Raw genomic sequence first — 26,960 nt, forward strand, 5'->3', positions numbered from 1 at the left:
TGGCTACGGCACTTCGCAGGCGGACAAACAGCAACGACGTACCTCTGAGACACGACACCCCGGCTCCCTTTTTCATCTTTACGTGCATACGTCTCGAGGCACAGCATCTTACGCCTGACCCTGCGAATACAAAGCCAACTAATCCCCGGCTCCAACGCCGTCGCTTCCGCGGTGTGGTCGTACGAGAGGACCAGAAGGCACTGCCGTGGCCACCCCCACCACCATCCCGTCAACCCTGCAAGCCGAAGCTTCTACAGCCTGTTCCATGAGCCTTCCAAATTTGATAAGTTGTACACACCAGTACTGGCACACCGCCGTCGTACCCCTGCGCATTCGTGGACTGCTGCGCCGTTGACGCCAGCAAACGTAAAGCCTCTCTGTCGCCAATGCGCCATGCGCAGTTCAAGTGTCATATCCATTTGATCTGCTCTAGCTAAATATAGCTCTATGCCCATTTGACACATGTAAGTTCCAGCTCGACTAGTGAACTGACCAACGGGTGCAAGATCGGCCGCGAAATGGACCCGAGCTATAGGGCCCCCTGGTTAAAAGCACCACCGCGTAATTCTCAGCCTGCACCCTTGCAAAGCCGCTGGCTGTATTCTGAGCTTTCGACACCTCGGCGTGCTACGTACTCCGTACTAGCATCCCGTTTCCAGACCGAATCCGCGCCAACCCGGGTTGGTAAGTTGCGAGATGCCATGAGATTATTTTTCTCAAGTTGGAAACCCAATTGCTTATAGCGCATATTGTCAGTGCTAACCGGGCTCGGTATGGAGCAGCCAAGCCACCAGGTGCTGTGTTGACACAGCTTGCTTCGCAACCAGCTCACCTAGTCGCCATTAACCAAAGACAATTTAGTATCTTTATTTGCCATCTACGGATATGCTATGGATGCTTAAAATTCAGCAACGGGACTCGACTTTCGTGCAAGCTACGCAGTTATTGTCTGACTGACTCACCTCGAAATGTACCTGCGATGTGTGCCTGTGATCTAAGCAGCATGCGAGCAGTTTGTGGGCCGCTGCCTTGTGCTGATTGCGTCCTATAAACGGTGCCTTGAGCGGCGCGAGCCGTCAGACTAAGACCACGGAAGCTAAGTCGCATAAGGCGTCGGAAGGTTTTAATTTTTTTTACTGGCTGGAAAGTTTCCTTGGACACCTGGCGCTGAGAAGTATACTCGGTCGCACCAATTGTGAAACCATGTACGGGATTCCATGACCGGCTCGAGCGGTCAAATCCTCCGAGAATCCGGTGATGCCAATCATGTATGTCTTCCGGTTAGCACTCACGTCTATAGCAGTCATCTGACCAAGAATTTGCCGACGTGGCTTGCTTATACGTGCAATCATCCAAGGTTTTAGTTGGCGGCTAAGACGGAAAACGGGATGACCCGTTCGCCTCCTATCCAACGTTCAGCTCGCCATCAAGTAGCGTTTCCTGGTCTGTTATCTCGGGCATCCGCCGACCTGGTGAGATCATCCTACGCGGCATGTTACTGTTCGAGGGCCGCGAGGGCTGGATTTGTCACAAGCACTGCCCACGATAAGATGCCACATTCGTGAGTGGCGTTCCTGGACGCGGCTAATTGATTGGCTTGGAACAATGGAGAGGAGGGCTAGGCTGCGGAAAGCACCGTCATCGTATCCGATTCAACGGTCTGGTTAATACTCACTTGTACAGTCGGCCCACATCGAGCCAAACGCCACAGCGGCAACAACCCCAGCTGTCAAGGCAGAATCGTCAGCCGAGGCGAAAATAGAAGCAACTTTTTACACTACGACAGGCTGCTGAGATGCTGAGCGTTTGATCCAACCCGTGATTACGGCCCTCGTGCGTTTCTTGAACTTGTCTTGGCTGCCTGTGCGAAGCTAGGGTGCTATGGGTGTTGCCTTCAGCCCTAAGCCTCACGGGTAAACGGCTAGGATCAGGCGTAAGCAAGTTGCACTCAAAACGCACATTGCTAAATGAGGAATCAAGGATTGCACAAATTTGATTGAAGTAAAAGGCCTTTCTTGGCAGTCGCTCCCAAGCTTACTGTTTGCTCCAAGCGCGGCTAGACCGACTGCAGGCAACGAGAAGCCTCGTCAGTGGCTTCTTAAAGCCAAGGCATGGCACGGCATTTCTGCCATTTGGACCGGGCATGCGCGTCACCTGGCAACCATTTTTGCTTGGACGTCTGCTTGAATGATGTGACGTACTCTCTTTTGTGTTACCGTACAGCTATTTATGGCAATCCCCCATGTGCAGTTTTCGTCATCATGGGATAACCACAGTCGTACTTACACACCGTACGCTGGGTGTCGTAATTCCGACGGATTGCATTTATTCCCGCCTCTTGTTTAGTCAGCCTCGTCTCAAGACGGGCGTTTCAGTGGGTGTGCCTCTGTGTTTAACACATATTCATCGAGGCTGATGACGTTTGGGGGGGAAAAGATGAGATAGAAGTATTTCAACGTCTCTGCTGTCCAGAAGCTCTGTGTGACGAAAATCCCGGTTAGCACATTCGAAAATAAATTTAGGATTCAAACAAGATAGGGATGTTGGGTGCACTCTTACACATACCTCCATCGAGTCGAGCTTGCTCGTCTCCTGCTCTGCGCGGACGTCTGCAATGGCCGAGTTTGCGTACTGCGTCGTGGTAGATTTCATAATGGCCTCGAACATTTGCCAGGCTAGGTCCTGCAGGTCCGCATTGGCTGTGATGCGGTAGAGGATAAAGATGCTCTCGATGGCCTCGGGGCGGAGCAGGTACCGCGGGTCCCAGGCGTTGACGAAGCCGCGGGGCAGCTTGTCATCGCCGTGCTTGGCCCAGACCTGCTCGTCCCAGGCGCACAGGTCGCGGCGCTCGCAGGCCATCATGGTGAATATTTCGGGCATGACACCCGTGGGAAAGGCGGCGTAGGCGTAGCCGCAGCCGCGGGCGAGCTTCTCGCCGATGGCGACCTGGGTCTCGTTGGCAAAGAGCCTGCCGCCGAGGCCAAACATGCCGCCGACGAAGCACGTCAAGTGCTGGCTGCGCGGGACGAGCTTGGTGGCGGCCGTGGCCTGGTAGTCGCCGGCAAAGAGAATGTCCTCGCCCCCAGGCAGCGCGGGGCGGAAGAGGAGGTTCGGCTCGGCGGTGTTCATGGCGGCGCGGAATAGCCGCTCGTACGTGTCGTCGACGCCGCCGAGCAGCGCGTGCATCTTGGGGAGGTACTCGTAGAGCGAGTCGGCGAGCGCGCCGAGCGTAAATTGGCTGTCGCGAGCCTCTTCGTGCTGGAAGTCGAGCACCGTGGGCCACATGCCCGGCAGCAGCGTGTCGTTTTGCACGCGCTCGAGAAAGCGCGTGACCCGGTCGGTCGCGTCGTAGTATTTCGGGTCGCCGGTGAGCTGCGACAGCCGGGTAAACTCCATGCACAGAGAGGCGGGCGACGCAGAGGGGTCTGCGGTGCCGGCCAGGAGCTGACCGTTGGCGGCTTCGCGAAAGTTGAGCCAAAAGCCGGGCAAGCGGTTTGGCGTGTCGAAGCCTGCGTAGAGCATGTTGCCGAGCTCAACAGCCTTGCCGAGCAGCTTCTTGTCGCCGCTCAGGTCGTACGCGCTCAGCAGACCGCCGAGGTGGCGGATCGTAGTCTCGAAGATGTTGATGGCGTTGGAATCGGTGTGGCCCCAGTCGAGATGGGAGACGGCCTCCGCAGCCTGCTTGAATTCCTCCTTGAAGTCCATGATCCATAGCGTATCGAGCGAGTCCACCAGTGTCGCGGCCCAGCCGCCAAAGGTGTCCTTGCCCCGCGCGGTGACGGGAGTCACCTCGTCCTGCATCCACGCATACTTTTTGTAGGCGCCGAAGCTGCGCTCAAACGTCTTACGCACGGCCTGACGGCGCTTCTCGGTCTCGGGCGTCTGCTTGAATGCGCTGTCGGGCGCCTGCACGCGGGGCAGCGTGCGCGGGGTCCCAGTCGGCAAGGGCTTAATGGACGCGGCGGGATGAAACTGCTTCGGGTTGACGGGGTCGAAGCCCTCAAAGATCTTGGGCCGCTGCGGGATCACGCGACTGGCTACGTAGCCGCCGCCGTGGGAGGGCAGCAGGCGCACAATGAGGAAGACCAGGAGGGCGGCTCCGGTGAGCAGCAGCAGGCGTGATGCCCTCCTCGGTATGGCCATGGTATTCTTTCCCGCAGAGCGAGGTTTCGCTCAGAGCGAGCACGAGCGGGCAGGGGGAGGGGGGGGGGGGCGACCGATTGAGCCAGGCGAATCAAGGGATGTGGTCAGCGTCAGAGGTGGATTGCAGCTGATCACGGCACCATTGGGCGGAGAATGCGGCGGAGCGATGCCTCGGTGTGCGTGCGGATGGATCTTGATGATGGCAGAGGTCGCATTTGCTGATCATGGCCGGAATCGCGGTTGCCAGACTAGGAGACACGCGATCTGGAGGTTGCGGGCTCGCATCGGCAAAGCGCCGGCAGAAGCCCCGCGTTACAGGACCGCACTAATCCGTAGCTTGGAGAGATTCGGGCGTGGCGTACAGTGGGGTGGGGGCGCTGTATTTCAAGCTTGCGACGGATAGGTACCTACCTAGGCAACTAGGTAAAGGCGCTGAAGAAAGTGCCATGGAAGTGCCTTGGTAGCAGGCCATGCTGGCTGTACATTGGCATTCCATGGCAGACCAGAGGCCCGCCACTAAGACGACAGAGACGCAGATTAGGGCGGGAAAATGGCAGATAATTCGTGTTGTCGAGACATGTTGAACTCGCTCTGGAAAAGAGAAGTACATGGACGATGTTTTGAGGGAGAAGAAAGAAACAGGGCAGAGTTACACACACCACTTCCTATTCACCATGGCTGCATTTAGTTGGTAGGGCTGCCTCTCCGCTGCTGGCACAGCCCTGGCACGTCACACAACGGCCATTGGGCATCGGTTATAGTGGGCTTTTGGCGATCGACAGCGCTGCACCAGGTTGCCCAATGGGGAAGCCTTTTCCGCACCACACTAAAGTTTCAGAGACAAGTTGCGGCAATGCGGCAGCGGCAAAGGGGGCTTGGATATAGGGAAGATCGGGTTTCGGTGAAATTGCCCGGGATTGGCACAGACCAATTACGAAGATGATGAAAAGATTGAATAAATAAATACATGAATAAATAAATGAATAAATAAATGAATAAATAAATGAATAAATAAATGAATAAATAAATGAATAAATAAATGAATAAATAAATGAATAAATAAATGAATAAATAAATGAATAAATAAATGAATAAATAAATGAATAAATAAACGTCGTGTGTTTTGGTCTGCTAGACGTGCCAGTAGGCACTGACTGTTGTGCAGTGCTACAGACGCTTGGTGCATTGAGCTGCCCGTGTTGGTAGCTTGATTGTTAGCCAGCTTTGCATATTAGGTAACTTGCCAGCTGGATTCTCGTCCTGTGTCCTCATCCCGCCGCCCTCTTATATCCTCACCAATCTGACAGCGCCATGCGTCATCATGTCAGACTATAGTCTCTCCCGCTTTTCGATCCAGAGCACACTCGACGAACCATTGCCTATCGCGAATAAGAATGAGCCCATACTCGAAAAAAGTGCTCATTCTATTTTATGTAAAGATGCTGCCACTTTCGCGGGCCGTCAGACCAAATATCCTGCCTTTGTCATACAATTCTTGTCAAACTCCACCAGCCTTTTGCCAGAGACGATTAAGGAGTAGGAAATAAAAAGAAAGGCCCTGGTCAAAACAATAACCGAGAAGAGCCAATTCTCAAGGACAGAGAGTGAGAAAAGACAAAAGCTCTTCCCTTTGTTTTTCTCTTCCCTTCTTCACTTCGTCTACATCATCACCATGGCGCTCACTGCTATCCTCATCGGCCTCGTCGTCGTCACCTTTGTGCTTCGACGGGTGTTGGAGTCGTTGCGCCACGCCAAAAACGCTCGCGAATTGGGCTGTAAGCCTCCGCCCCTGGCTCCCATCAAGGATCCTCTCGGCATCCTGTCTCTCTTGGAAATGATTCAGGCGGACAAGGAAAAGCGAGTTCCCGCTCTCACGGAGCAGCGTGTCAACAAGATGCGCGACGACAATGGAGGAAATTATGTCACCACCATGCGCCTAAGAACCGGTGCTGTCGAGAACATTCTGACCATTGACCCCAAGAATATCCAGGCCATCTTGGCCACCCAGTTTAAGGAATTCTGTGTGGGTGCTCAGCGAGAGAGTTGCATGGGTCCTCTTCTCGGAGCTGGTATTGTAAGTTCGCTTTGCGCAAAAGAAATTACAGAGACGGATTCTGACTTTTAACTTTGCATAGTTTACCACTGATGGCCCTGCGTGGTCGCATTCGCGCGCCATGCTTCGCCCCCAATTCACTCGCGACCAGATCAGCGACCTCAGCCTCGAAGAGGTACACGTCCAAAACGCCTTCAAGGTGATGCCGCCCGTCAACAACCAGGGCTGGACCGAAGTCGACATCCAGACCGTCTTCTTCCGCCTCACCCTCGACTCGGCCACCGAGCTCCTCTTTGGCGAGTCGTGCAAGTCCCAGCTCGTCGCCCTCGACAACGCCAACAATGACAAGGAGTTTTCCGCTCGCGGCACCGACTTTGGCGCCAACTTTGACCGCGGCCAGTGGTATCTGTCTCAGCGCGTCCGCACGCCCTTTCTCAAGTTTCTGTACAACGGCGACGAGTTCAAGAACTGCTGCAAAGAGGTCCACCGCTTCGTCGACCAGTGCGTCGAGCGCGCCCTCCGCGAGACGAGCAAGAAGAAGCTCGACGCCGACGGCAAGCCCCTCGAGGGGGGCGAGCACTACGTCTTTTTGCATGCCATGGCCGCCGAGACCCAGGACCCCATCGAGCTCCGCGCCCAGCTCCTCAACGTCCTCCTCGCCGGCCGCGACACCACCGCCTCGCTGCTCTCCTGGACCGTGATGCTCCTCGCCCGCCACCCGGACAAGTTTCAGCGTCTCCGCCGCGACATCATCGAGACCTTTGGCGGCTACGAGAACCCCCGCAACCTGACCTTTGCCAACCTCAAGGCCTGCACCTACCTCCAGCGCGTCATGACCGAGGTCCTCCGTCTATTCCCCCCGCTGCCCATGAATGCCCGCTACGCCACCTGCGACACCAGCCTGCCCCGCGGCGGCGGCCCCGACGCCGAGAGCCCCGTCTACGTCAAGAAGGGTCAGGCCGTTCTCTACAACGCGCACATCCTGCACCGTCGCACCGACATCTGGGGTCCCGATGCTGGCGAGTTCAACCCAGACCGCTGGGAGGGCCGCAAGGGCGGCTGGGAATATCTCCCCTTCAACGGCGGCCCTCGCATCTGCATTGGCCAGCAGTTTGCCCTCACCGAGGCCGGTTACGTCCTCGCCCGACTCCTCCAGCGCTTTGACGGCCTTGAAGAGCTTAATCCTAGCAGTAAAGTATCCTGGGGTCTGACCTTGGTCAGTCAGCCTGGCGAGAGTGTCAAGGTCCGCCTGCACGAGGCTGTCTAAGCCGCAGCAGAGCTGCTGTTGGACATCTGAAAGACCGCTTTTCTAAAAGCAAACATTCTTTGAGCTCTCATAATTATTTCTTTGGCCTGCTATTCGTGTTTCTTGTCAGAGATTGATGGGTTGAATCTTTATAGAATAGCGGTTGAATTCTCGCATGATTACGGATAGTGTCCTGTCTTGTTTTAAGTATCGAGAGCCCACACAGTGGTTTTACGTACTTTACACACTGTATACTCTTACCAAGAGGCAAACTGCGTCCGGAAGTATATTATATCACCGACCTCTTTCATTAGCCTTCTTTATCTACAACATAGTCAGTCGATGCTAGATTCTTTCTGGTCTCAAACGACATCAAACATACAATCGCTTATCCGACAACACGAGCATGCAACAGTTATACGAGTGCTCAGACCATTTTTGCAGAGGCCGTCAAGATTTCTACAGCCTCGATGAAGCCATTGAGCACCTTCGTGCGAGACATGGGCTATCATTCATAGTTCGACCGGGCCGTCTAGGAATACCAGACAGTCATGGACACATTTGGTATTGCTTCCATTGTGAAACCAGATGGAAAGATCACAGGAGCTTCGAGACTCACAATGATATGTGGAGGCATCTTTCCGATCGGCACTACCACGAGCTTGACAACATTCGGCCATATTCGTGGTAGTGAAAAATTGTATTTTCTCGGATATTCATTCGTCCTGCCACTTATAGGGGGATTCATGACGAATATTGTGTCTTTGCTGGACATGTACGACTTTTGTCATAACATCTGTTCCGGGTTTCACAATCATGGACTAAGAAACAGCCAAGAGAACCAAGGCCGATTGTAACCCTTCCGCCGAACGTCAGAATCATAGGAAATATCAGGATTACCTCGTATGTAAAAGTTATAATAGTACTCGGGGCGCAGGAGCACCTCTCTTCACAAGGAAAAAGAGAAGCGAGGGGGAAGCTCGTCACGTTATCGCTGTTCTGTTATTGCATGTGGGCGCAGAACGGATTTGATGACTAGCGACGTTCAAAGCTAGATAATCACTTGAAAAAACAAAAATGTGCACTGTGGCCGTTTCAGGCACTGAGAAAGCAGTCACATCGTTTGCCGTTTTCAGCTTTCCAGCGTCAAGCCAAAACTTTTGGAGAGAGTTACGGGGGACGCTAGTTTTTGCTCAGAACACTACAATCATGTAACGTGAATACGTAAATATTTTGCTAATAGAACTTTCATGTCAAAACAACACAGTTTTTTAGTCGTTTTGGATAGCGTTCCTTTTCTGGATCAACCTGTCATGCAGCAAACAATTACTTGTTCAGGCAAATCTGAAACGGTCCAAATGCGGAAGGCGTAGAGATTATTTCGGCACCGGTGGACCACTGCTCTTCTAAGCACCAAGGTCTAATTAATGTAAATTATAATGCGTGTTACTGCTCGGAATGGCGAAATCCGCTCAATTGAATGGCAATGCCGTGCGCAAGTACAAATTCAAGGTTACAATTTGTTCATCATACTGCTGTGCAAGAGAAAGACGCCTACTTTGAACAAGCACGGATTGAATGGACCAATTGTGATGACGAAAATGGTGAATTATCGTGACAAGTATAAAGAAATAATCTATGTCTTCGTAAAATGGTACATGTGAAAGAACAAAACGCCGCCAGCACCCGCTCATGATTAGATAAATGCCGTCTGCTTCCATTGTACATGCCAACACAAATGGTAGGAAAAAAAAATGAAAAAAGGATAGCTGCAATACTTTGCTTTTACAGTACCTGCCCCTGAGGTCCGCCAGGCATTGCATGGCCGTGGTTGATCTTGTCAGTGGCAGCAGCCAGCTGAGAGTCTGAAGGACGGTTGACAATGGTGAGGTAGAGAATATTTTCCTTGATGGAGCGCTCAGGACCCGTCTCAAGCTCTCTGCGCTTCTGGCGAAACTCGGCGAAGCGAGGCTGGTAGTCGCGATCAATGTACTTGATCTGGCGCTCAGTTTCCCGGGTGCTCTGGCGCTGCTGCTGGACCTGGTCGACACGCTCCTGGTACTCCTTGTTGAGACGCTCCTCCTCCTCGGCGATGCTCTTGAGCTTCTTGATGCGGCGCGTCTCGGGGTCCTGAGCAAAGGCACCGCCAGAGATGAAGCCGAGGAGACCGCCATTGTTCATGGAGGAGTTGGGGTCGAGGAACTTGTTGGAGAAGCCCTTGGTGAGCGGTGTGTTGAGGATATCGCCCTGGTTCTCGGACGCGTACTTGGCACGGGCGCGGCGATCGAGATAGTCGTTGAAGTTTTCAAAGGCGTTCTTGGCCTTTTGCTTGGTCGTCGTCGCCTTGTCGACGGGGCTGCTGCGCTCGGGAGAGACCTTGCCGTCGTTGGCGAGGTACTCCTTGTGGGCGCGGCGCTCGTCCATGTAGATGAGCGGGGCGACGGCAGTGGGAAGAGCGTTGATGCCCTCACGGGTACCGGAAACAGGGTCTTTGGACCAGCTCTTTTGCCCATTGCCACTGAGCTTGTTCAAGGTGCCGCCGTTGGCAGCCTGTTCGGCGAGGTAAGGGTCCTGGCCGATGGGGTCGTACTTCATAATCATGCAAAAGAGACCACGAGGACCAAAGACTTCCTTGTTGAACTTGTCAAGGGTCGAGTTGGTCTTGTGCTTGACGAAGCCCTTGTTGGCGGCGTACGCACCCAGCTGGACAGCGGTAGCGACGCAAGTGGTGATGATTTCGGGAGTGAAGCCAACACCGAAAGAGACAACCTGAACACCGGCAAGGTACTTGTTGCCCTGGACAGCCGTGTTGAACTCATCCAGAAAGGACATGAATGTGCGCTGGTCCAGGCCAGCAGACTCGAGCATGGGGGCGTAGGCAGCCATGAAGCCACGCTCTGGCGAGCCAGGGCGCTGCTGCGGAATGACCACGGGAAGAGAAAGAGGACCAGGAGCCATCTGGGGAGACTGTGGTCGTCTGTTGTACTGCTGGAGCTGCTGGTTGTTGCCGTATTGGTGGTTGTCGTAGGCGTAATCGTGGTCGTTGCTGTAGCCACGAGGCGGAGGACCCTGAGGGGGCGCGTAGTCGTCGTACCGGCGCTGAGAAGGAGGAGGACCCCGAGGGGGAGCAAAATCGTAGTTGGCTTGGGAACTGTAGCGAGATCTTTCCTGGTGGCGGCGCTGCTCCTCTTCGTAGTAGTCGTCACGGCCGTATAACAAAGGTTGGCGGCGAGAATATTGAGGAGGGGGCTGAGAGTACTGAGGGGGAGCAGAGGACTGCGCGTAGTATGCAGCCTTGGACATTTTGGCGGGCGTGTTTTTTTATATATGAGCTGGAATAAGAGAAAGCCGGTTAGGCTGGTGAGATGAACCCCGCTCCGGCGCTAAACAAGATGAAAGTTATGTAGAGGCGAATGTGGACTAAGAGCGCGAGTAGAATATGCTAAAGTCGGCTTACTCGAGAAGAAGGAAGCTCGAGATGAACAATGTAAAACGACTTTGTAATGATTTAATTTTCTTTCTGGACAAGGACGGGGAAGAATCTGTTTAAATGTAGGTGGATGTGAAATTACATCCCGTAGCCTTGTGGGCGGGTTTTGGGGGTTGGACCGGGATTCAGCAAGCCCTTTGCGTCACCCCGGGATTCACGGATGCCCACCTCAGGCAAGCCCATCTTGCGGTATGACATTCTAGGCTGTCTCAGGGTCCAGGGCCCGGGTTTTGGGATAGCACAGGCGATAAGCTGCACAGAAAAAAAAAGCTCAAGGGGCTGCTTGGCTCAGGAAAGGGGGCGCTGTCCGGATAGTGTTTGCCGAACTCCATAGATGCCCATTTTGGGAAGCCAACGCGCTAGTCCCAATATGGCATGCACGATGTTGGGCCCGATCTGATTTCCGGACCCCGGATTCGATTGCCTAATCGGGTAACCTCTTTGCACGAATCCCGCGCTCTCTAGCAAAACTTGCCCGCCCAGCCTGTCAGCTTGACCCGTGCAGGGCCGCAAAATGCTGGGGATCAAATCATCACCAACTTTGCTTAGAGTAGCAAGAGATGGTTCATTTTGACTACTTTATGTGGTAATACTAAAACTGACCTGACCGGTGATATACTGACACAAAAATGAAAACAAGATAAATACATCTGACTATCCAGGGCCGTGTAAATTTCATTCATCATCATCATCATCAACTACATCTTCCCACTATAAAAAGCTTCAAAACAAGCATCATCAGCCACACGCTTTACTCTGTACTTGACATAATACCGCGACTTTTACTAAATCCTTGAAAATGGCTGCTCCCGCTGAAAAGACTGTCCTTGACCTCAATGGCAACTGGATCATGGTAAGGCACACCACCTGCCATTGCACTGAATTCTTTTTGCGACTAAAACGACCAAAACGCAATGGGGCTAACAAATCCTTTTCCGCGATTTTTTTTTCTAGAACGCTAAGCTGTCCGACTCTTCTGATGTTGTCCTCAAGGCCCAGGGCGTCAACTGGCTGATGCGCAAGGTCATCACCATGGCCACCGTCACGCTCATCGTGACGCAGACCAAGGACGCGTCGGGCAAAATCCTGCTCGACATTGAAAACAAGCCCAGCGGCGGCATGCCCGGCGCCGTCGAGAAGCGCGTCCTCAACTGGGAGCCCGTCGAGCTCAACCATACCCTGTTTGGCAACATCCGCGGCCGCTCGCGCGTGGTCAAGGTCGACGAGCTCGAGGACGCGTGGCTCAAGGGCGGCTGGGAGGAGGGCACCGAGGAGGTGCTCCACTTCAAGACGGAGCACATTGACTCAAAGGGCGTCGTCACGCAGCAGGTCCTCGGCTTCGTCAAGGTCGAGGGTGTCAGGTACCAGGCGCGTCGCGTGCTCGTCACCACCGAGGGCTCGGATAAGAATGTTGAGATTACCATCATCTACGACTACCTCGGCACCGGCGAGGTCTCCCAGTAAAATAGGAGAGATGAGATTCTTGTTTTTGTTTTACAAAATTCATGGCATGACTCCATAGTTGCGAAATAGAGCGTCTTTTTCTTCTTCAAATAGTCTCGTCTTTTATTTTTTTTTTCATTTTGTTTTTGATTTTGCTGCATCTAGTCGCCGGATTCGCCCCGTACCTAGAATGAATGCGCACTCACTTACCCTTGGGCACTCCACTCGTTGAAACCCGGTCCCACGCATGACGACAGCTTTTCTTAGAAACACTTGTACCTGATTCTCGAATTCTAGCATCGATCTGTGTAGGTGGAAGGAAGCGCGAGTCCCGACGAGGCAACTCTGCAGATGCCTCGCACTAACTAACGGTAGCGATTCCGAATCCCGTTTGTACACTACGATTTTCTTCTGGAAACCCCTCCTCTTTTTAAATAGGTGGGTCCGTGTTACGAATCAGTATACTTCTTTCAGCCCGCAAAGTGAACCTGCTGGGCTTTTCTGCTGTGTTTGAGACGTGATATGATACCAACACAGCCACCAGCGTCGTCAACCACCACCACGACGAGATATACAACAATGTTACATCCGACCGGCATTCGGTGACGCCTTGACTCACGGCTGTAGACTTACAACTGTCTATTTTGGTATAAAGCCACAATACCTGGCATACTGAGATTTGATAAACTAGTAGGTGGCATCAGCGAAAGCCTACCTCCCGCCGCAAATCCTCCCAAAGAAAGGCAGCAAGACAAAGCAGTGTCATCCACAAGAAAATATATTGACATCCTTCCATCATTTTAACTTTTTTTTTTTTTTTTTTTTTTTTTTTGAGTTTTACTCGGGCCGTTCTTTTACTTGTTGCTTTATTTGCCTCGAACCTGGTCGCTTTCGCACTCTGTTTGCGGACCAGAAAACTCATTTGCATCTACAAGTACCAGCAAATTCAATCACAACCAAGACGACGAATAACTGTTGAGCCCTAATGATTTGTATTTTGTACCATCATTACATATAACAAAAAGGAAAATAAATGCACAAATGCCATGCAATCATGAAAAATCAGAAATCTATGACGCTTTGATACAAAAAGAAAGAAAAAAAAAAGAAGAAAAGAAACGAGGAGTGGATGTAGATGGGCACTTTATGCCTCATGCTGCCAATCTGATTAAAAAGTAAAGATCCTTTTAGAGGGTAGACTGTTTACCGCTCCAGGAAGCCCATGTTCTTGCCCTCGGCGTCTTGCAAAGACATCTTCATGGTGGAGAACTGGTATCTGAAACCGGCAATCTTGGCCTTGCCAACCCAGACGTGGGCAGGAATCAAAGGACGGTCGGTGTTTTTGTACTCGTCTAGCGAGTCAATCTTCTTAATCACCTCGCCAATGTCCATGCGGACAGAGCTATAGTGAGAGTGCTTGCTGAAGGCGTTACTTGTAGATACCAGACCAGACATGGCCAGATCAACAACGTCGTCAGAGAGACGGTCAGCAGGGATCAGGTCGTAGTAACCGCGCCATGTGTCAGGATTGGGAAGCTCTGGCATCTTGGCAGCAACATCGACAAACTCCTGCAGAATGCTGTCGAGTTCCTCGCCCTGTGCGGTGCGGCCCTCGGGAACAGGAAGCTGACGGTGGACGTGGACGGGGACACCAAGCTGGTCAGCGAAGCGCTGGAGGAATTGCTCGCTGGCCCACTTGGAAGCAACGTAGCCGTTGGAGCCATCGGTGGAGGGCTCAACACCGGCATCCTCACTACCAGACATGAAGTGGAAGGGAACGACCTTGTTGGAGTCACGGAGGGCAGTAGCAGCCATCAGAGCAAGCTCCTTGGTAGACTGCACATTGGGGGCACGAACCATGTCGTAGGCACTCCAGAAAGAACGGTTGGCACCACTGTGAACAATCATGTCGGCCTTTCTGGAAAGAGTGTCAAACTCGGCCTCAGAGAGACCGAGACGAGGCTCGGAGAGATCACCAGGGTAGAGCTGGACCTTGTTGGTGGAGGCAATGAGGGCCTTCATCTTCTGACGAGAGGGGCTATCCATTTCAATGTTGCGAACAGCCACACAGTGAATGGCTGAAACATTCTTGTCTTCAATCAGGCGCTGGAGGAGGTGGCGACCAATGAAACCGGAAACACCAGTGAGGATAACAGTCAGATCAGTAGTCTTGGGACGTGTAGTGTTGGTATTGGCAGGCGTGACGCTCAGCATCTCATCACTGAGGGCGGTCTCGACATCCCAGTTAATCTCCTGGTTGGAAAGGAGATCGTCGAGGGTGTTGCCGAGACCAGAGAGTGTAGAAGACTCCATGATCTTGATGAGAGGAACAAAGACACCATAAATCTCACGGAGGCGAGACTGGAGGCGGACAGTGAGGAGAGAGTTGCCACCAAGGACAAAAAAGTCGCTGGAGGCGTTGAGGGTAGTGTTCTGAACGATCGATTCAGGGAGAATATCAACCCAGATGTCACGAATCGTCTTGGCAGTTTCCGTAAGCTCAGTGTTGGTGCTGTCGTCAGAAGAGGCGGTGCGAATGAGGAGAGTAGCAACAGCAAGACGATTGACCTTGTTATGCGCGTTGACGGGGATGTCGACAATCGGGACCATGATATTGGGGCGCATGTACTGAGGAAGAGGCAGCTTGGAAATGAGCTTGGAAAGGTAAGCGTCCTGCTCTTCGGCGGGGTAGCCATCGGCAAACTCAGCAAAGGCGACGAGGTAGCTAGCAGGGCCGTCGCCACGAACGTTGGCGACAGCACGGGTAAGAACACCCTGAGAAGCGTGGACAATGGTGGACTCAATGTCTTCAAGCTCGATACGGAAACCACGGAGCTTGATCTGCGTGTCACCACTGATACGGCCCTGAACGACGAGAGTACCATCTTCGGTAAGATAGCCCTTGTCGCCAGTCTTGTAGGCACGGTTCCAGCCCTTGGCCGTGTGAGCCTCAGTGGCATGCTTGTCAGTAATAAATTTGTCCTTGGTGAGTTCGGCGTTCTTGTAGTATCCGACAGCAACACCGGCACCACCAATCAGAATCTCACCCTGGACACCAGTGGGCACAACATTGTTCTTCTTGTCGATGATGTAGAAAGAGTAATTGGGAAGCGCAGGGCCGGCGGGGATGAGAGTGCCCTTACCAGGGTACTCGATGGGGTAGCGGGTAGCCCAGACACTGGCCTCGGCAGGGCCGTAGTTGTTGCGGATCACGAGCTCAGGAAGCTTGAGGTTGGAAAAGGAATCGCGAAGGTTGCTGTTCCAGCCTTCACCACCAACGTTGGCAATGCGCCAGCTAGAGGCTTTGGCAAGGGTCTCAGAAGCAAAGCCAATCCAGTTGGAGTACTCTGAAGGAGTGGCGGTGGTGTAGTTAATGTTGTTGTCAACAATGACCTTGGCAATCAGTTCAGGGTTAGTACGCTCTTCCTCGGAGGCGACGTAGAGAGTGCCGCCGTTGACGAAAGCAGTCATAATCTGGTCCAGAGAGATGTCGAAGCTGTAGGCACTTTGCTGGAGGACCTTGGCGCTACCGAGCTTCCAGGTCTTGCTGTCACCCTCAAAGAGGTTAAGGAGACTGGAGTGGCGGACTTCGATGCACTTGGGGACACCGGTAGAGCCAGAGCTGGAAACAATAATGGCAGAAGAGTTGCCAGTCGAAAGGTTGGGGCGGTGAGCAACAGTAGCATCCTTCTTGCGAACATTGTTAATGTTGATGATGCTAGCACTGGCAGGGGCAGCAAGAGAAGAAACGTCCTTGGCGTTGGCATTGTCGTGGATGATGGCCTGGGGTTGGACAACACCAACAGTGGAAGCAAGACGGGGAACACCGTTGCGAGGATCAAGAGGAACATAGACAGCACCGGCACGCCAAACAGCAAGGAGGGAGCTGATCCAGAGGCTAGAGGGCTGTTGGAAGATGCCGACCTTGTCGCCAGGCTTGACACCACCCTGAACGAGTTCTTCAATGATCTGGTCAATGAAGCGGTTCATCGAGCTGTATGTGAAATTATTCGAGACATCGGCGAGAGCAATGCTTTCGGGAGATTTGGCAGAGATGTCGTCAATCTTCAGGGAGAGGGTCTCGGGCCACTGGCCGTCAAACTGGGAACCCTGGCCAGCTTCGACGGCGGCCTTGACATCTTCAAAGCGGTACAGAGGGGCAGATTCAACAGAAGAAGTGGCGCTGTTGGCGAAGTGGTTGAGCAGGTTCATGTAGCTTTCCATCATGGCCTCGGTGTGCTTGGTATTGTAGAGGGCCTTCTGGGTCTGCCACTTGATCTTGATGTCAGCCATGGCATAGTCAGTCACATCGAGGACAACGTCATAGGCGGTAGCTCCAAAGTTTTGCTCGCCCTCAGCACTCGACTCCAGCATAGGAGGAGTCTTGACAGCCAGCTGACGGTAGTCAAGGAATGCCTGGAACAGAGGGCTAGTGGAGGAAGAGCGGGGGAGGTTCAGCTCCTCAAGGAGAAGATCAAAGGGAAGCTTCGAGTGGGCCAAGCTGTTGTAAGCAGTCTGTTTAGCGGCAGCAAGGACACTGGAGAAGGGAGCCTTTCCGTTGAGGGCACTGAAGCGGAGGGGAACAAGGTTCAAGAGGAAACCAATCGTGGACAAAGTCTTGATGTCGCTGCGGTTGGCATCGGCGATACCAATGCAGAGATCGTCAACCTCGAGCCACTTGCTAAGGAAGATTTGAAACGTAGCGAGGAAGAAGTGGAAAGTGGTGCAGCGGTTCTGGCGGCAGAGGTTGCGAATCTTTTGGGCCATGGCGGCGTCCAGGCTAATCTCAACTTCCTCGTGCTCGTACTTGACAAGAGGCATACGGTTGCCGACACCAGTAAAGGGGAAGAGAGGAAGAGGATCAGGGATGTTGGAGAAGGTCTTCTTCCAGAAAGCAATGTCGTTGCGCATGCGACCGGCCTCGACATCGCGACGCTGCTGGATGGCAAAGTCGGTAAATTGAGCAGGGGTCTGAGGAACAGGCTTGCCCTGGTACATCATGTCGAGATCGCGGATCATGAGGTTGAACGAGAATCCATCCATGGCGATGTGGTGAACAGCAAAGATGAAAACGTGGTCGGTCTCAGAGAGGGAGAGAAGGCTCATGCGGATGACCTCACCACGCTCAATGTCAAAGTTGTAGCCCATCATGTCCTTGTAGGCCTTCTCAGCCTGGCTGATCTCCTGAGCCTTCTCAACCTCAAGGCGGAGAAGGGAGTCGGACATGACACCCATGCGGGGCTCACCCTTTTCAGAGACGAAGAAGGATGTTCGAAGAGACTCGTGGCGAGCACCGAGCTTGCGAACAGCCTCCTGGAGACGAGCAGAGTCAATCTTGCCGTTGAGGCGTGTCTGGACCAGGACGTTGAAGCAGGTAGAGTCCTCGAGGTACTGGCGAAGGAACCAGAAGCGAGAGCAACCATGAGTCATCTTCTCCTCGCGGACAAAGTGACGCTTGGGAGCAACATCAACGGTAGGCTTGGGGGCAGCAATAACTTCCTTGGTGACTTTGGAAGCGGTGGTAGGAGCAGTCTCGACAGAGGTAGCACTTTCACGCTCATCGCTAGAAGACGCCGAGTCGCCGCTGGATGAATCGACAGCAGCAACAGGGATGGGAGCCTCAGCAGCAGGGACGGGCTTAGCCTCGGCATCGTCGCTAGAGCCACCACTGATGTTGGGGCAGATATCAGGAGACATGTTGGCAACAGTATCTTCGACCAAGTCGGCAAGGGTTGCACCACCAAGAATCTTGATAACAGGAATGTCGTGCTCAAACTCGTTGGAGAACCACGAGCGAAGATCGACAGCCACGAGAGAATCGACACCCATCTCGACAATAGCAACATCGGAGTGGACACTCTCGGTAGGAGGCAGATCAAGTTTCTTGCCAAGCATGGCCATGAGGGCGTTCAAGATGATGTTGAAAGCGTCCTTCTCGGTAGTAGCCTCGAGAAGCTGGGCCTTGGTAGACATGGCACTGTCGCCACCCTTGTCGCCACCATCACGAGAAGTGCGGTCAATGACGTAGTGAGAGAACTTGGGGTCGACAACCCACTTGGGAGGGTTCTTTTCCGTCTTGTTGACATAGCGAAGGCCAGCAGAGACTTCTGGATTGCGACCCGAGTCGGCAGCACCGGCCATGACGGACTCGGCAAAGAAGTACTTGTAGTCAAGCTCGGACATGATACCATATCCAAGAATGTCAAGCTTGCCGAGAATGCCGTGGTCAGTACGAGTAATGTAGCCGATACCACTAATACCACCAAGGTTCATGACGGTAGCATTGAGACCGCGAGCACGGCGGCCGTGGACCAGGCTGACCATGAAACCGTTGCCGGCAGCATAAGAAGTCTGACCAATGTTACCCGTAACATAGACAAGAGAAGAGTAGAGGATGAAGAAGTCCAGGTTAACATTGTAGAAGAGGTCGTCGAGGAAGACGGAACCAGCAACCTTGGGACCAAGAGCTTCGTTCATGGTAGCGGCGCTCGAGTCCATAAAGAGGCCATCGCGCATAATCAGAGCACCGTTGGCAACACCAGCAATGGGAGGCATCGTGTCGTTGATGTCATCGTGCACCTTCTGGAGACTGGCACGGCTGGTAATGTCAAGAGGGAAGGCCTTGACAACAGCGCCATAAGCCTTGCTGACCTTTTCCAGCCAGCGCTTGTCAACGTTGGGGCGACGAGAAGACAAAGCAAAGAAGCGAGCACCACGCTCCATCATGTACTCGCAAGTGGACAGACCCAGAGAACCAGTCATGCCGATGAGGAAATAAGTGCGGTCGGGGCGGAAGTTGACTTCATCCATGGCCAGCGTCACACTGGCAGGGAAAGGAGTAGCATCAGTCCAGTCAACAGTGGTGAGAGTCTCAGCCAGATCGGCATCGTCAGCAAGCTGCTGGACACGGGTGTTGGCAACATTGTCAAAAGGAACGGAGCTACGCTCAGCCGTAGCGGTCGAGTAAGCCTTCTCGAGAGCAGTGCTGACTTGCTCCTCGGTGCTGTCTGAGTAGAGAACAGAGCGGGAAGGCAGGAAATCACCAAGCTCGTACTTGCGGGTACCAAAAGGCAGACCCTCGGTGAGGTGCTCAACAACGTCACGGCGCTTCTCGTTGTTGGAAAAGTCAACAAAGATGGCAGTGTTGGCAGCAGTGATCTGGCGCATGTCACGGTCAGTGCTGTAGGCATGAATGTGCTTCCACTGAGCCTGGAGAGCAGCCTTTCTGCGAGTGGTGGTGAAGAGCAGCTGGACACCAGTATTGGCGACACGCTCAGTCAGGAGCTTGGTCAAGACAGTGGGAGGTTCATGAAGAACGATGCGGTCGCCGGCAGTAACCTTGCCAAGGAGATCATTAGCAAGCATGTTGCAGGCAATAGCAACAAGAAGGCTGCGCTCTTTGCCCTCGGGAACATCAATGGGGAGGAGGCGAGACTTGGGAAGCGTAAGAGAAGATTGGTTCTTCTCGGAAAAGGCGACAACAGTGGCGCCGGTCTCGGCCTCTCTGCCAACACTCAAGTGCATGAAGCCAAGACCCTCGACCTTGATAGCAGACGAAAGGGACTGGTGGACAGTGACAGTGCTGTTGGAGATGCCCTCGATCTCGACAGTGGCTTTGGGGGACAGACGGTACTGCTGAAGCTGCTTCTCCGGGGTGAGGGCAACAACCTGGTCCTTGGTAGAGACTTCCTGAATAACACGGCGACGAAGAGCATTATAGCCAGCGTTGAGGGTGTTCTCGGAATCGTAGCGCATGATCCAGAGCTTGTCATCCTTGAGCATGTATTCACGCTCGACAGTCCAGAGAGGGTCATAGGTCGGGACCTTGTCCTTCCAAGTGTCAGAAATGTGCAGACGCATAACGGACTCAACGATTGTCAGAGAGTGCTGCTCGGGCTTTAGCTGGCCTTCAATGTTAAACATCTGGCCGTGAAGATGGGGGATCTCGACAAGCATGCAACGAACAACACCCTTCATGACGTTTGCATAGGGAGCGTCGCCGTTGGCACCCTGAGTGGCCCATAGGATGTAGCGAGAACGGAAGAAGAGGGTCTTGAGAGCTTCCCACTTTGTGTCGGTAAGGTTCTCGAAGAAGGGGTCGTCAAGCTCTGTAAGAGAGACAACGTAGGGGCGAGTAGCCAGCATGGAGGCATCGAGGTCATTTAGAGAGCGGATAGTCTCGATGTTCTTGGCAAAAGGAGACAGAGACTTCTTCATGGTCTCAATCATGCGAGAAACCTGGAAGCGCTGGCCACCAATGATGAGAACATTCTCCAAGTCAACCTTGCTAGACTGCAGAGGCTCGCGGATATTGAGAATCTGCTGGTCAATAGCCTGGGTCACGAAGACAGTGAAAGGACTGGCAGAGTCGGGAGTGACAGTGTCGATGCCAGAGAAGCCAGCAGTGCGGAAGATGTCATCGTACTCGCCGAGGTCAGCAATCAGAGACGAAGTGCTGCTGATCTCTTCAGGCTGGAGGGCAACGCTAGCGACCGTCAGGCCAACGTGGGCAGAGTCAGAGTTGGTGATCTGCTGTGCAAGGAGGTAACCACCAGGACGGACGAGAGAGCGAAGCTTCTGCATGCCCTCGACGTTATCCTTGATGCTGTGGAAACCGTTGCCGGCAATGACAAGGTCATAAGCACCAGCAAAAAAGCCCTGCTCCTCGAGATCCTCGGAAAAGTCAATGGTCCGAGTGGAGATGGCAGGGTACTCCTTGGAAAGTTGGGCAAAGTGCTCGTCAGTGGCACCAGTGCAAGTATAGGCAGAGAAGAGAGCACCAATCTTGTCCATGACGGTCTTGGTGACACTGCCAGAGCCGCTGGAGAGGTCCAGAATGTTCATGTGAGGGTAGCGACGAACAATCTGCTGGGCCAAAATAGCGAGAGCTTCACGAGCCTCAGCAGCTCCAAGAGAACTCTCGTAGAAGGTGTTGAGAAGCTCAGAGGCATCGAAGCCCTGGGGAAGCTCACCCTTCTCAATTCCAGCACCAATGGTCTTCAGGATGCTGAAGTTGGTCTTGTAGACAGAGTTGTCTTGAACAGCAACATCAGACTGCTCAATAACAGGCAGGGAATCCTTCTTACCAAGACAGGCAAGGACAGTCTGGGCCCAGCTCTTGAGCTGGTCAGTCTCGTGGCCGGAGGACTGCAGGATGTTGCGGAGGTAGGAGACAGCAAGGCGGTCGAGCTGAGACTTCTCAGCCTCCTGGGTGGAGGTAATGCGAAGAGCAGCGGCGAAGGAGTCGGCATCGGGAAGACTGAGCCAGTGGTTGGTCTGACCGAAGAAGGGACGGTCATCTCTCGCAGTAGGAGGAGAGACGGGGCTGACCTCAAGACCCTCAACCTGGCACATGGAAAAGTCACTGTGGACAGGGAAGATGTCGACACAGCCAGAGAAGGTGCCATCATCGGCACGGTTAGAGGTAGCGGAGAAGCGGACCTTTTCGTCAACACCACCGTTCATGGGGCAAACCACAGGGTTGATAGTGACGCGACGGATAGTGGTGGGGATGTGCAAGGCCCAGAGAGCACCGTCGCCAGGGAAGGAGATGGCGGCGAAGATGGCCTGGAAAGCCACATCGAGAGTAGAAGGGTGGAGGAGGAACTGGTCAATAGGTTCGTTGGCCAGAGCCTCAGGAACCTTGGTGGTAATGACACCCTGAGCAAGGTCAGTGGTTCTTCGAAGGGAAGTGATACCCTTGAACATGTCGGCGTAGTTGTAACCAATGTTGGCAAGGTAAGCGTAGAAGAGGTCAGCATCGACGTCAAGCATGCCGAGACCCTCCTCCTTGGGGTATTCAACAAGAGCAGAGGAGGAAGGAGTGCCGTAGGTCATGATAACATCACCGCTAGCAATAGAGACAAAGTTGTCAGACTGCTTCTGGAGGCACGCATCGCAAGCGAAGCGAGCAGTCAAGACGGAAGTACCCTCACCAGTCTCGGTTATGGTGACGTTGGAGAGAGTGAAAAGAGTCTCGATACCCTTGTCTTCGCTAATGGCTAGGGCACGGTGGATAGCAGAGTCCTTCAGCTCAATCGCCTGAATAGCTTCAGCACGGCCAGCAATGCGAGCAGCCTCGACAGCCATGACAAGAAACCCGGCAGCAGGGAACAGCGTTTGGCCCTGGATGTTGTGTCCCTGAAGCCAGGGAATTTCTCCAGAGTGGATGTAGTTGCGCCAGCGGATTTCACGCTCGTTGATAGTGTCGGTGCGGGTACCGAGGAGGACGTGGGCAGGGTCCTCACGGAGTCGGTTGACGCGCGACTTGCGAGCCTCATACCAGAAGAGACGCTCGTGATTGAAGGGGTAGCTGGGCAGGTTGAGCATAGTCTTGGGAGTAGAGTCGGCAAAGAGGCCGTAGTAGGCCTTCCAGTCGGCAGAAGAGCGGCCGAACTGGGCCCAGAGGTAGGCTAGGCAGGTGGCCATGGCGGTAACGTCATTTTGGCCACGAGACAGTGTGCCTGTGTAAGGGATAGTAGACTTGATGGTCTCCTCAATGACAGTGGAGGCAGGGCCCTTGAGAGCGGCGTGGGGGCCGACCTCAATAGCCTGAGTAAGCTTGGGCTCAGAACTGCTGAGAGCAGCGCCCAGAGCAGTAGCAAACAGAACAATGTTGACCATGTTATCAACCCAGTACTGGTGCTTGAGCGCATCGCAAGGCTCCATGACCTTGCCATCGTAAACAGACGAGTACCACTTGGTGCGTCCAGATGGGGTCATGATGTTGATCTTGCAAGCATCAAGAGCCTCGTAGTACTTCTGAGAGCAAGGAATCATGTGATGAGAGTGATAGGCAGTATCAACCTTGAGCTGACGGTTAAACATCTTCTCGTCATCAAGAACCTCCTTGACCTCCTCAATAGCATTCAAGTCACCCGAGAGGGTGACGGAAGAAGACGAGTTGTAAGCGGCAGCGCTAACGCGACCCTCAAAGGCAGGAAGATCGCAAAGCTCACGAGCGTCCTCCAGAGTAGTACCGGCAGCCAACATACCACCACGCTGGCCTTCTGGGCCACGAGCGAGGTAAGCATAGCGGCCACGGTAGTACGCAATGCGAATGGCATCCGTGTCACTGATAAAGCCAGAGGCGTATGCGGCACCGATCTCACCACTGGAGTGGCCAACGACACTGTCGAATTCAATGCCGGCCACCTTGAGCATTTCAACCAGCATGACCTGGACGGCGGTGCAGAGAGGCTGAGACAATTCACCCTCAGTGATGCGCGACTTGGAAGGGTCGACCATCATCTGCTCTTTGAGGGACCAGGATGGGCGATCGCCCTCAGGAAGCTCACCAAGGGACTTCTCAAGCTTGTCGATGATGCTCTCAGCAAACTTGGAGGATGAAATGAGATCTCTACCCATTGTAGCCCACTGAGCACCCTGGCCGGTAAAGACACCGAGGAGGTTCTTCTTGGCCGAGGTACCACGGGTCACGGCGGAAGAGTTTCCAGACTGCTGGTCCTCTACAGACTTTTGCAGCTTGGCAACGAGCTCATCTTGAGTCTGCGCAGCAACCGAGCTGCGGTAGCTGAAAGTGGAACGGCGGTCATGCAGGGTCCACGCCAACTTACCGATATCCACCTCGGAGTTTTCAGTGAGATACTCGAGGTAGTTAGCCATCAAGTTTGTCAGAGATTTCTCAGAAGTAGCAGAGAAGGTCAGGGCCAGTGGGTTGGCGACAGCAGGGGCTGCCTGAGTAAGCGCCTTGGGCGCCTCTGGCACATATGCTTCAATAATGGCGTGGGCATTGGTACCACCGAAACCGAAGCTGTTGATACTGGCACGAGGAACCGAACCAGAAGCGAGCTTGGGCCAGTTCTGAGCAGCGGTAGCGATCTGGAGCTTACCGTAATAGGGAGTGATTTCGGGGTTGAGGGTGTTGAAGTGCATATTGGGGGGAATGGTCTTGTTCTGAATAGCAAGAGACGCCTTCATCACACCGGCAATACCAGCGGTACCTTCAGTATGGCCGATGATGGTCTTGATAGAACCGACCCAGAGAGTGTCGTGCTTGTCGTCCGACTCGGGGAAGAAGGCCTTGTAAATGGCCTTGGATTCCACACCGTCACCAGCCTTGGTACCAGTACCGTGGGCTTCAAAGTACTGGGGGCGGTCCTCGGGCTTGGAAAGGTCGAGGCCAGCACGAGCATAGGTCTCGTGGATAAGGCGAGTCTGAGCCTCCTGGCTAGGCATGGTAATACCGGGGGTGTGGCCATCCTGGTTGACACCAGTCTCGCGGATGATGCATTCAATATTATCACCATCACGGATGGCGTCGGAGAGACGCTTCATGACAACAGCAGCAATACCTTCACCGCGAGCATAACCGTCAGCGTTGGCATCCCACATCTGAGAGTGGCCAGTGGGCGACAACATGTTCAGGTTAGACTCGGCGATGAACATGTTGGGTGAGAAGATGAGGTTGGCACCAGCGGCAATGGCAATGGGAGAAGTGCCACTGCGGAGGACCTGCACACCCTGGTGAAGGGCGACCAGGGACGAGGAGCAAGCGGTGTCGATAGTCATCGAAGGGCCTCTCCAGTCAAAGATGAAGGAGACGCGGTTGGACAGAATACTGCGGGCAGTACCGGTGGCGGCATAAGTGGGAATGGACTCCTGATCGACGTAGCAAATGTTGCCATAGTCGTCACACATGACACCGACGTATACAGCAGTATTTGATCCACGGAGGTTCTCGAGAACCAGGCCAGAAGTCTCAACGGCATCGTAGACGGTCTCGAGAATCATGCGCTGCTGGGGATCGATGGATTCGGCCTCGCCAGGAGGGATGTTGAAGAACTGGGCATCAAACAGGCGTGGATCCTCATTAAGCAAGTAAGAGTGCTGGACGTTGCTAGCGCCGTGGTAGTGTCCATCCTTGTTGTAGAAGCCAGCAGATTGAAAACGATCAATGTTGCGCGAAACCTCACGGGGTTGCTTCAGAAGCTCCCAGAGCTTGGAGGGGGAAGTAGAGTCACCGGGGAATCGGCATGCGTTGCCAATGATGGCGATGGGCTCGTTTTGGTGCGAAGACATTGTGTAAGTTTTAATGAGTTGTAGAAGAATAGACTCGTTTCTAATATCAAGGTGGTGTGATAGTTTGCTGGTATGTAGATGTTGGCGGTTGTGGTTGTGGTTTGAATGTATGTATCGTGAAAGACAAGTATGTTTAGTGAAGAGGAATGTATGCACAAAAGGTCGATGGTATGATTGTATGATTGTATGTAGCAAAGAGAGAAATAGGGCTCGAATTTCTCAGTTTGTTAGATACGAATCAACGGGAGAGAGGAAAAAAGTGAATGGTGCTATCACGAAGAGGAAGGGCGACTCGATGGTTCTGATTTGGAAGTCAAGAAACAGTCAGGCACAGGCCTTTATGTTATGTGAAGCTGCACTCGGGGCGTAGTATGGAGACACACGCTAAAAGCCTCCGGATGAGCGGCCCAAACCAAATGCTTTGGTAAGATACTAGGCGTATAAGCACATATTGACCAGGGTTGCCCCGTCACGGGAGGTGGGTGGCTGCGGACAGGGCAGTCGTCCATGTGGGAGTGTGGCAGACAGAGCCTGCACAGGTAGCGATGGCGATGGCGATGGACTCACAAGCCGCTTTGCTGGTTGTAGCCTCGCCGTGCAGCTCTTCTGGATCCATAATTCAGGATGAAGGACTCCATCACTGGGGAGCTGATATTGGAAAGTCGGGCTACTGCAGAGCATTTGCTGCTGCTGCAAAGTTAGCTGTAGAATGTGGTGCTTTGAGGAGCGGTAGCTGTCATACTATTCCGAAATAATCTGACGAACTGAGCTTTTTTGGCCTAGGTCTGATGGGAGACTATGGCAATCCTACCTTTAGGAGTGTAGGAGCTGTTGGGCCATTTGCTGCGGCTGCGCTGATTGGTCGTGGCCATCCATAATCACGGTGCCGGAGCCGTTTTACGGAGCCGCGTAGGGCCAGCTTCATGGGCAGAGCTTACCCGAGATGGGGACGGGGAGCGAGGATGTGGGAACAAAATGGAAACGTGCTGAAGAGAGGGGAGAGTAGCATCAGCCCGTCGCAAAGGCAGCAGATTGTCTTACATGAAGCTGCAGATGCATGTCTAGGCTCGCGAACCTATGGCCCTGGCTATGCTGACCAACCAAGAGGTTGATGGAGGTGGGACGGTTGGGGGGTGACAGGATGAGATTCAAGGGGACCTGAGAGAGCAGGCACGAGAGAAAAGGCCAATGCAAGGGGTACAGATAGCTTGTCAGCCAAGGTGTGCGCGAGAACCAGGGAGGTGTGGCGACCGTTTTGACTGGCTGGAGCCCAAGAATAGCACCCCGAGACGCACAGAAGGGTTAAAGAAAGTTCCATCTGCCTTGGCTGGCAGGCCGTGGCAGTAGCTCCATGCACAATTCGATAACATTTGCATGTTCCAGGAAGGGGGGGGTGTGTCGATGGACGTGGATGGGTGATGGGTGGATGAAGTGGCTGGGAACAAGCGCTGGAAGCTCATTGGCTCAGCCCACCTGAAGAGTGACGTATCCGGTATCTGATGCCGCATGAGATCAATAGGGCGTCCTGGTTACCACGATGGGAA

General features: G+C 53.5%; 5 protein-coding genes across 5 annotated transcripts; 2 read left to right on the forward strand and 3 right to left on the reverse strand.

The window, feature by feature from the left end:
* Positions 1 to 1,900: 1,900 nt before the first annotated feature.
* Positions 1,901 to 4,143, reverse strand: BBA_05172 (glycosyl hydrolase family 47; the record flags this gene model as incomplete). Its single annotated transcript, XM_008600269.1, has 2 exons — positions 1,901 to 1,921; positions 2,566 to 4,143. The coding sequence occupies 2 exons, from the start codon at positions 4,141 to 4,143 to the stop codon at positions 1,901 to 1,903; spliced, it is 1,599 nt and encodes a 532-aa protein (XP_008598491.1).
* A 1,672-nt stretch (positions 4,144 to 5,815) lies between these two features.
* On the forward strand, positions 5,816 to 7,463 carry BBA_05173 (Cytochrome P450 CYP52G6; the record flags this gene model as incomplete). Its single annotated transcript, XM_008600270.1, has 2 exons — positions 5,816 to 6,217; positions 6,279 to 7,463. 2 exons carry the CDS (start codon positions 5,816 to 5,818, stop codon positions 7,461 to 7,463), a joined length of 1,587 nt encoding a protein of 528 aa, XP_008598492.1.
* A 1,764-nt stretch (positions 7,464 to 9,227) lies between these two features.
* BBA_05174 (uncharacterized protein) lies at positions 9,228 to 10,745 on the reverse strand (the record flags this gene model as incomplete). Its single annotated transcript, XM_008600271.1, has 1 exon — positions 9,228 to 10,745. The coding sequence occupies one exon, from the start codon at positions 10,743 to 10,745 to the stop codon at positions 9,228 to 9,230; it is 1,518 nt and encodes a 505-aa protein (XP_008598493.1).
* A 986-nt stretch (positions 10,746 to 11,731) lies between these two features.
* On the forward strand, positions 11,732 to 12,396 carry BBA_05175 (LCCL domain-containing protein; the record flags this gene model as incomplete). The annotated part of the gene is made up of 2 exons (XM_008600272.1): positions 11,732 to 11,785; positions 11,887 to 12,396. 2 exons carry the CDS (start codon positions 11,732 to 11,734, stop codon positions 12,394 to 12,396), a joined length of 564 nt encoding a protein of 187 aa, XP_008598494.1.
* A 1,182-nt stretch (positions 12,397 to 13,578) lies between these two features.
* On the reverse strand, positions 13,579 to 25,416 carry BBA_05176 (hybrid NRPS/PKS enzyme, putative; the record flags this gene model as incomplete). The annotated part of the gene is made up of 1 exon (XM_008600273.1): positions 13,579 to 25,416. One exon carries the CDS (start codon positions 25,414 to 25,416, stop codon positions 13,579 to 13,581), a length of 11,838 nt encoding a protein of 3,945 aa, XP_008598495.1.
* Positions 25,417 to 26,960: the final 1,544 nt, after the last annotated feature.

Source organism: Beauveria bassiana, assembly GCF_000280675.1.
Source record: "Beauveria bassiana ARSEF 2860 unplaced genomic scaffold BBA_S00013, whole genome shotgun sequence".
Taxonomy (NCBI): domain Eukaryota; kingdom Fungi; phylum Ascomycota; class Sordariomycetes; order Hypocreales; family Cordycipitaceae; genus Beauveria; species Beauveria bassiana.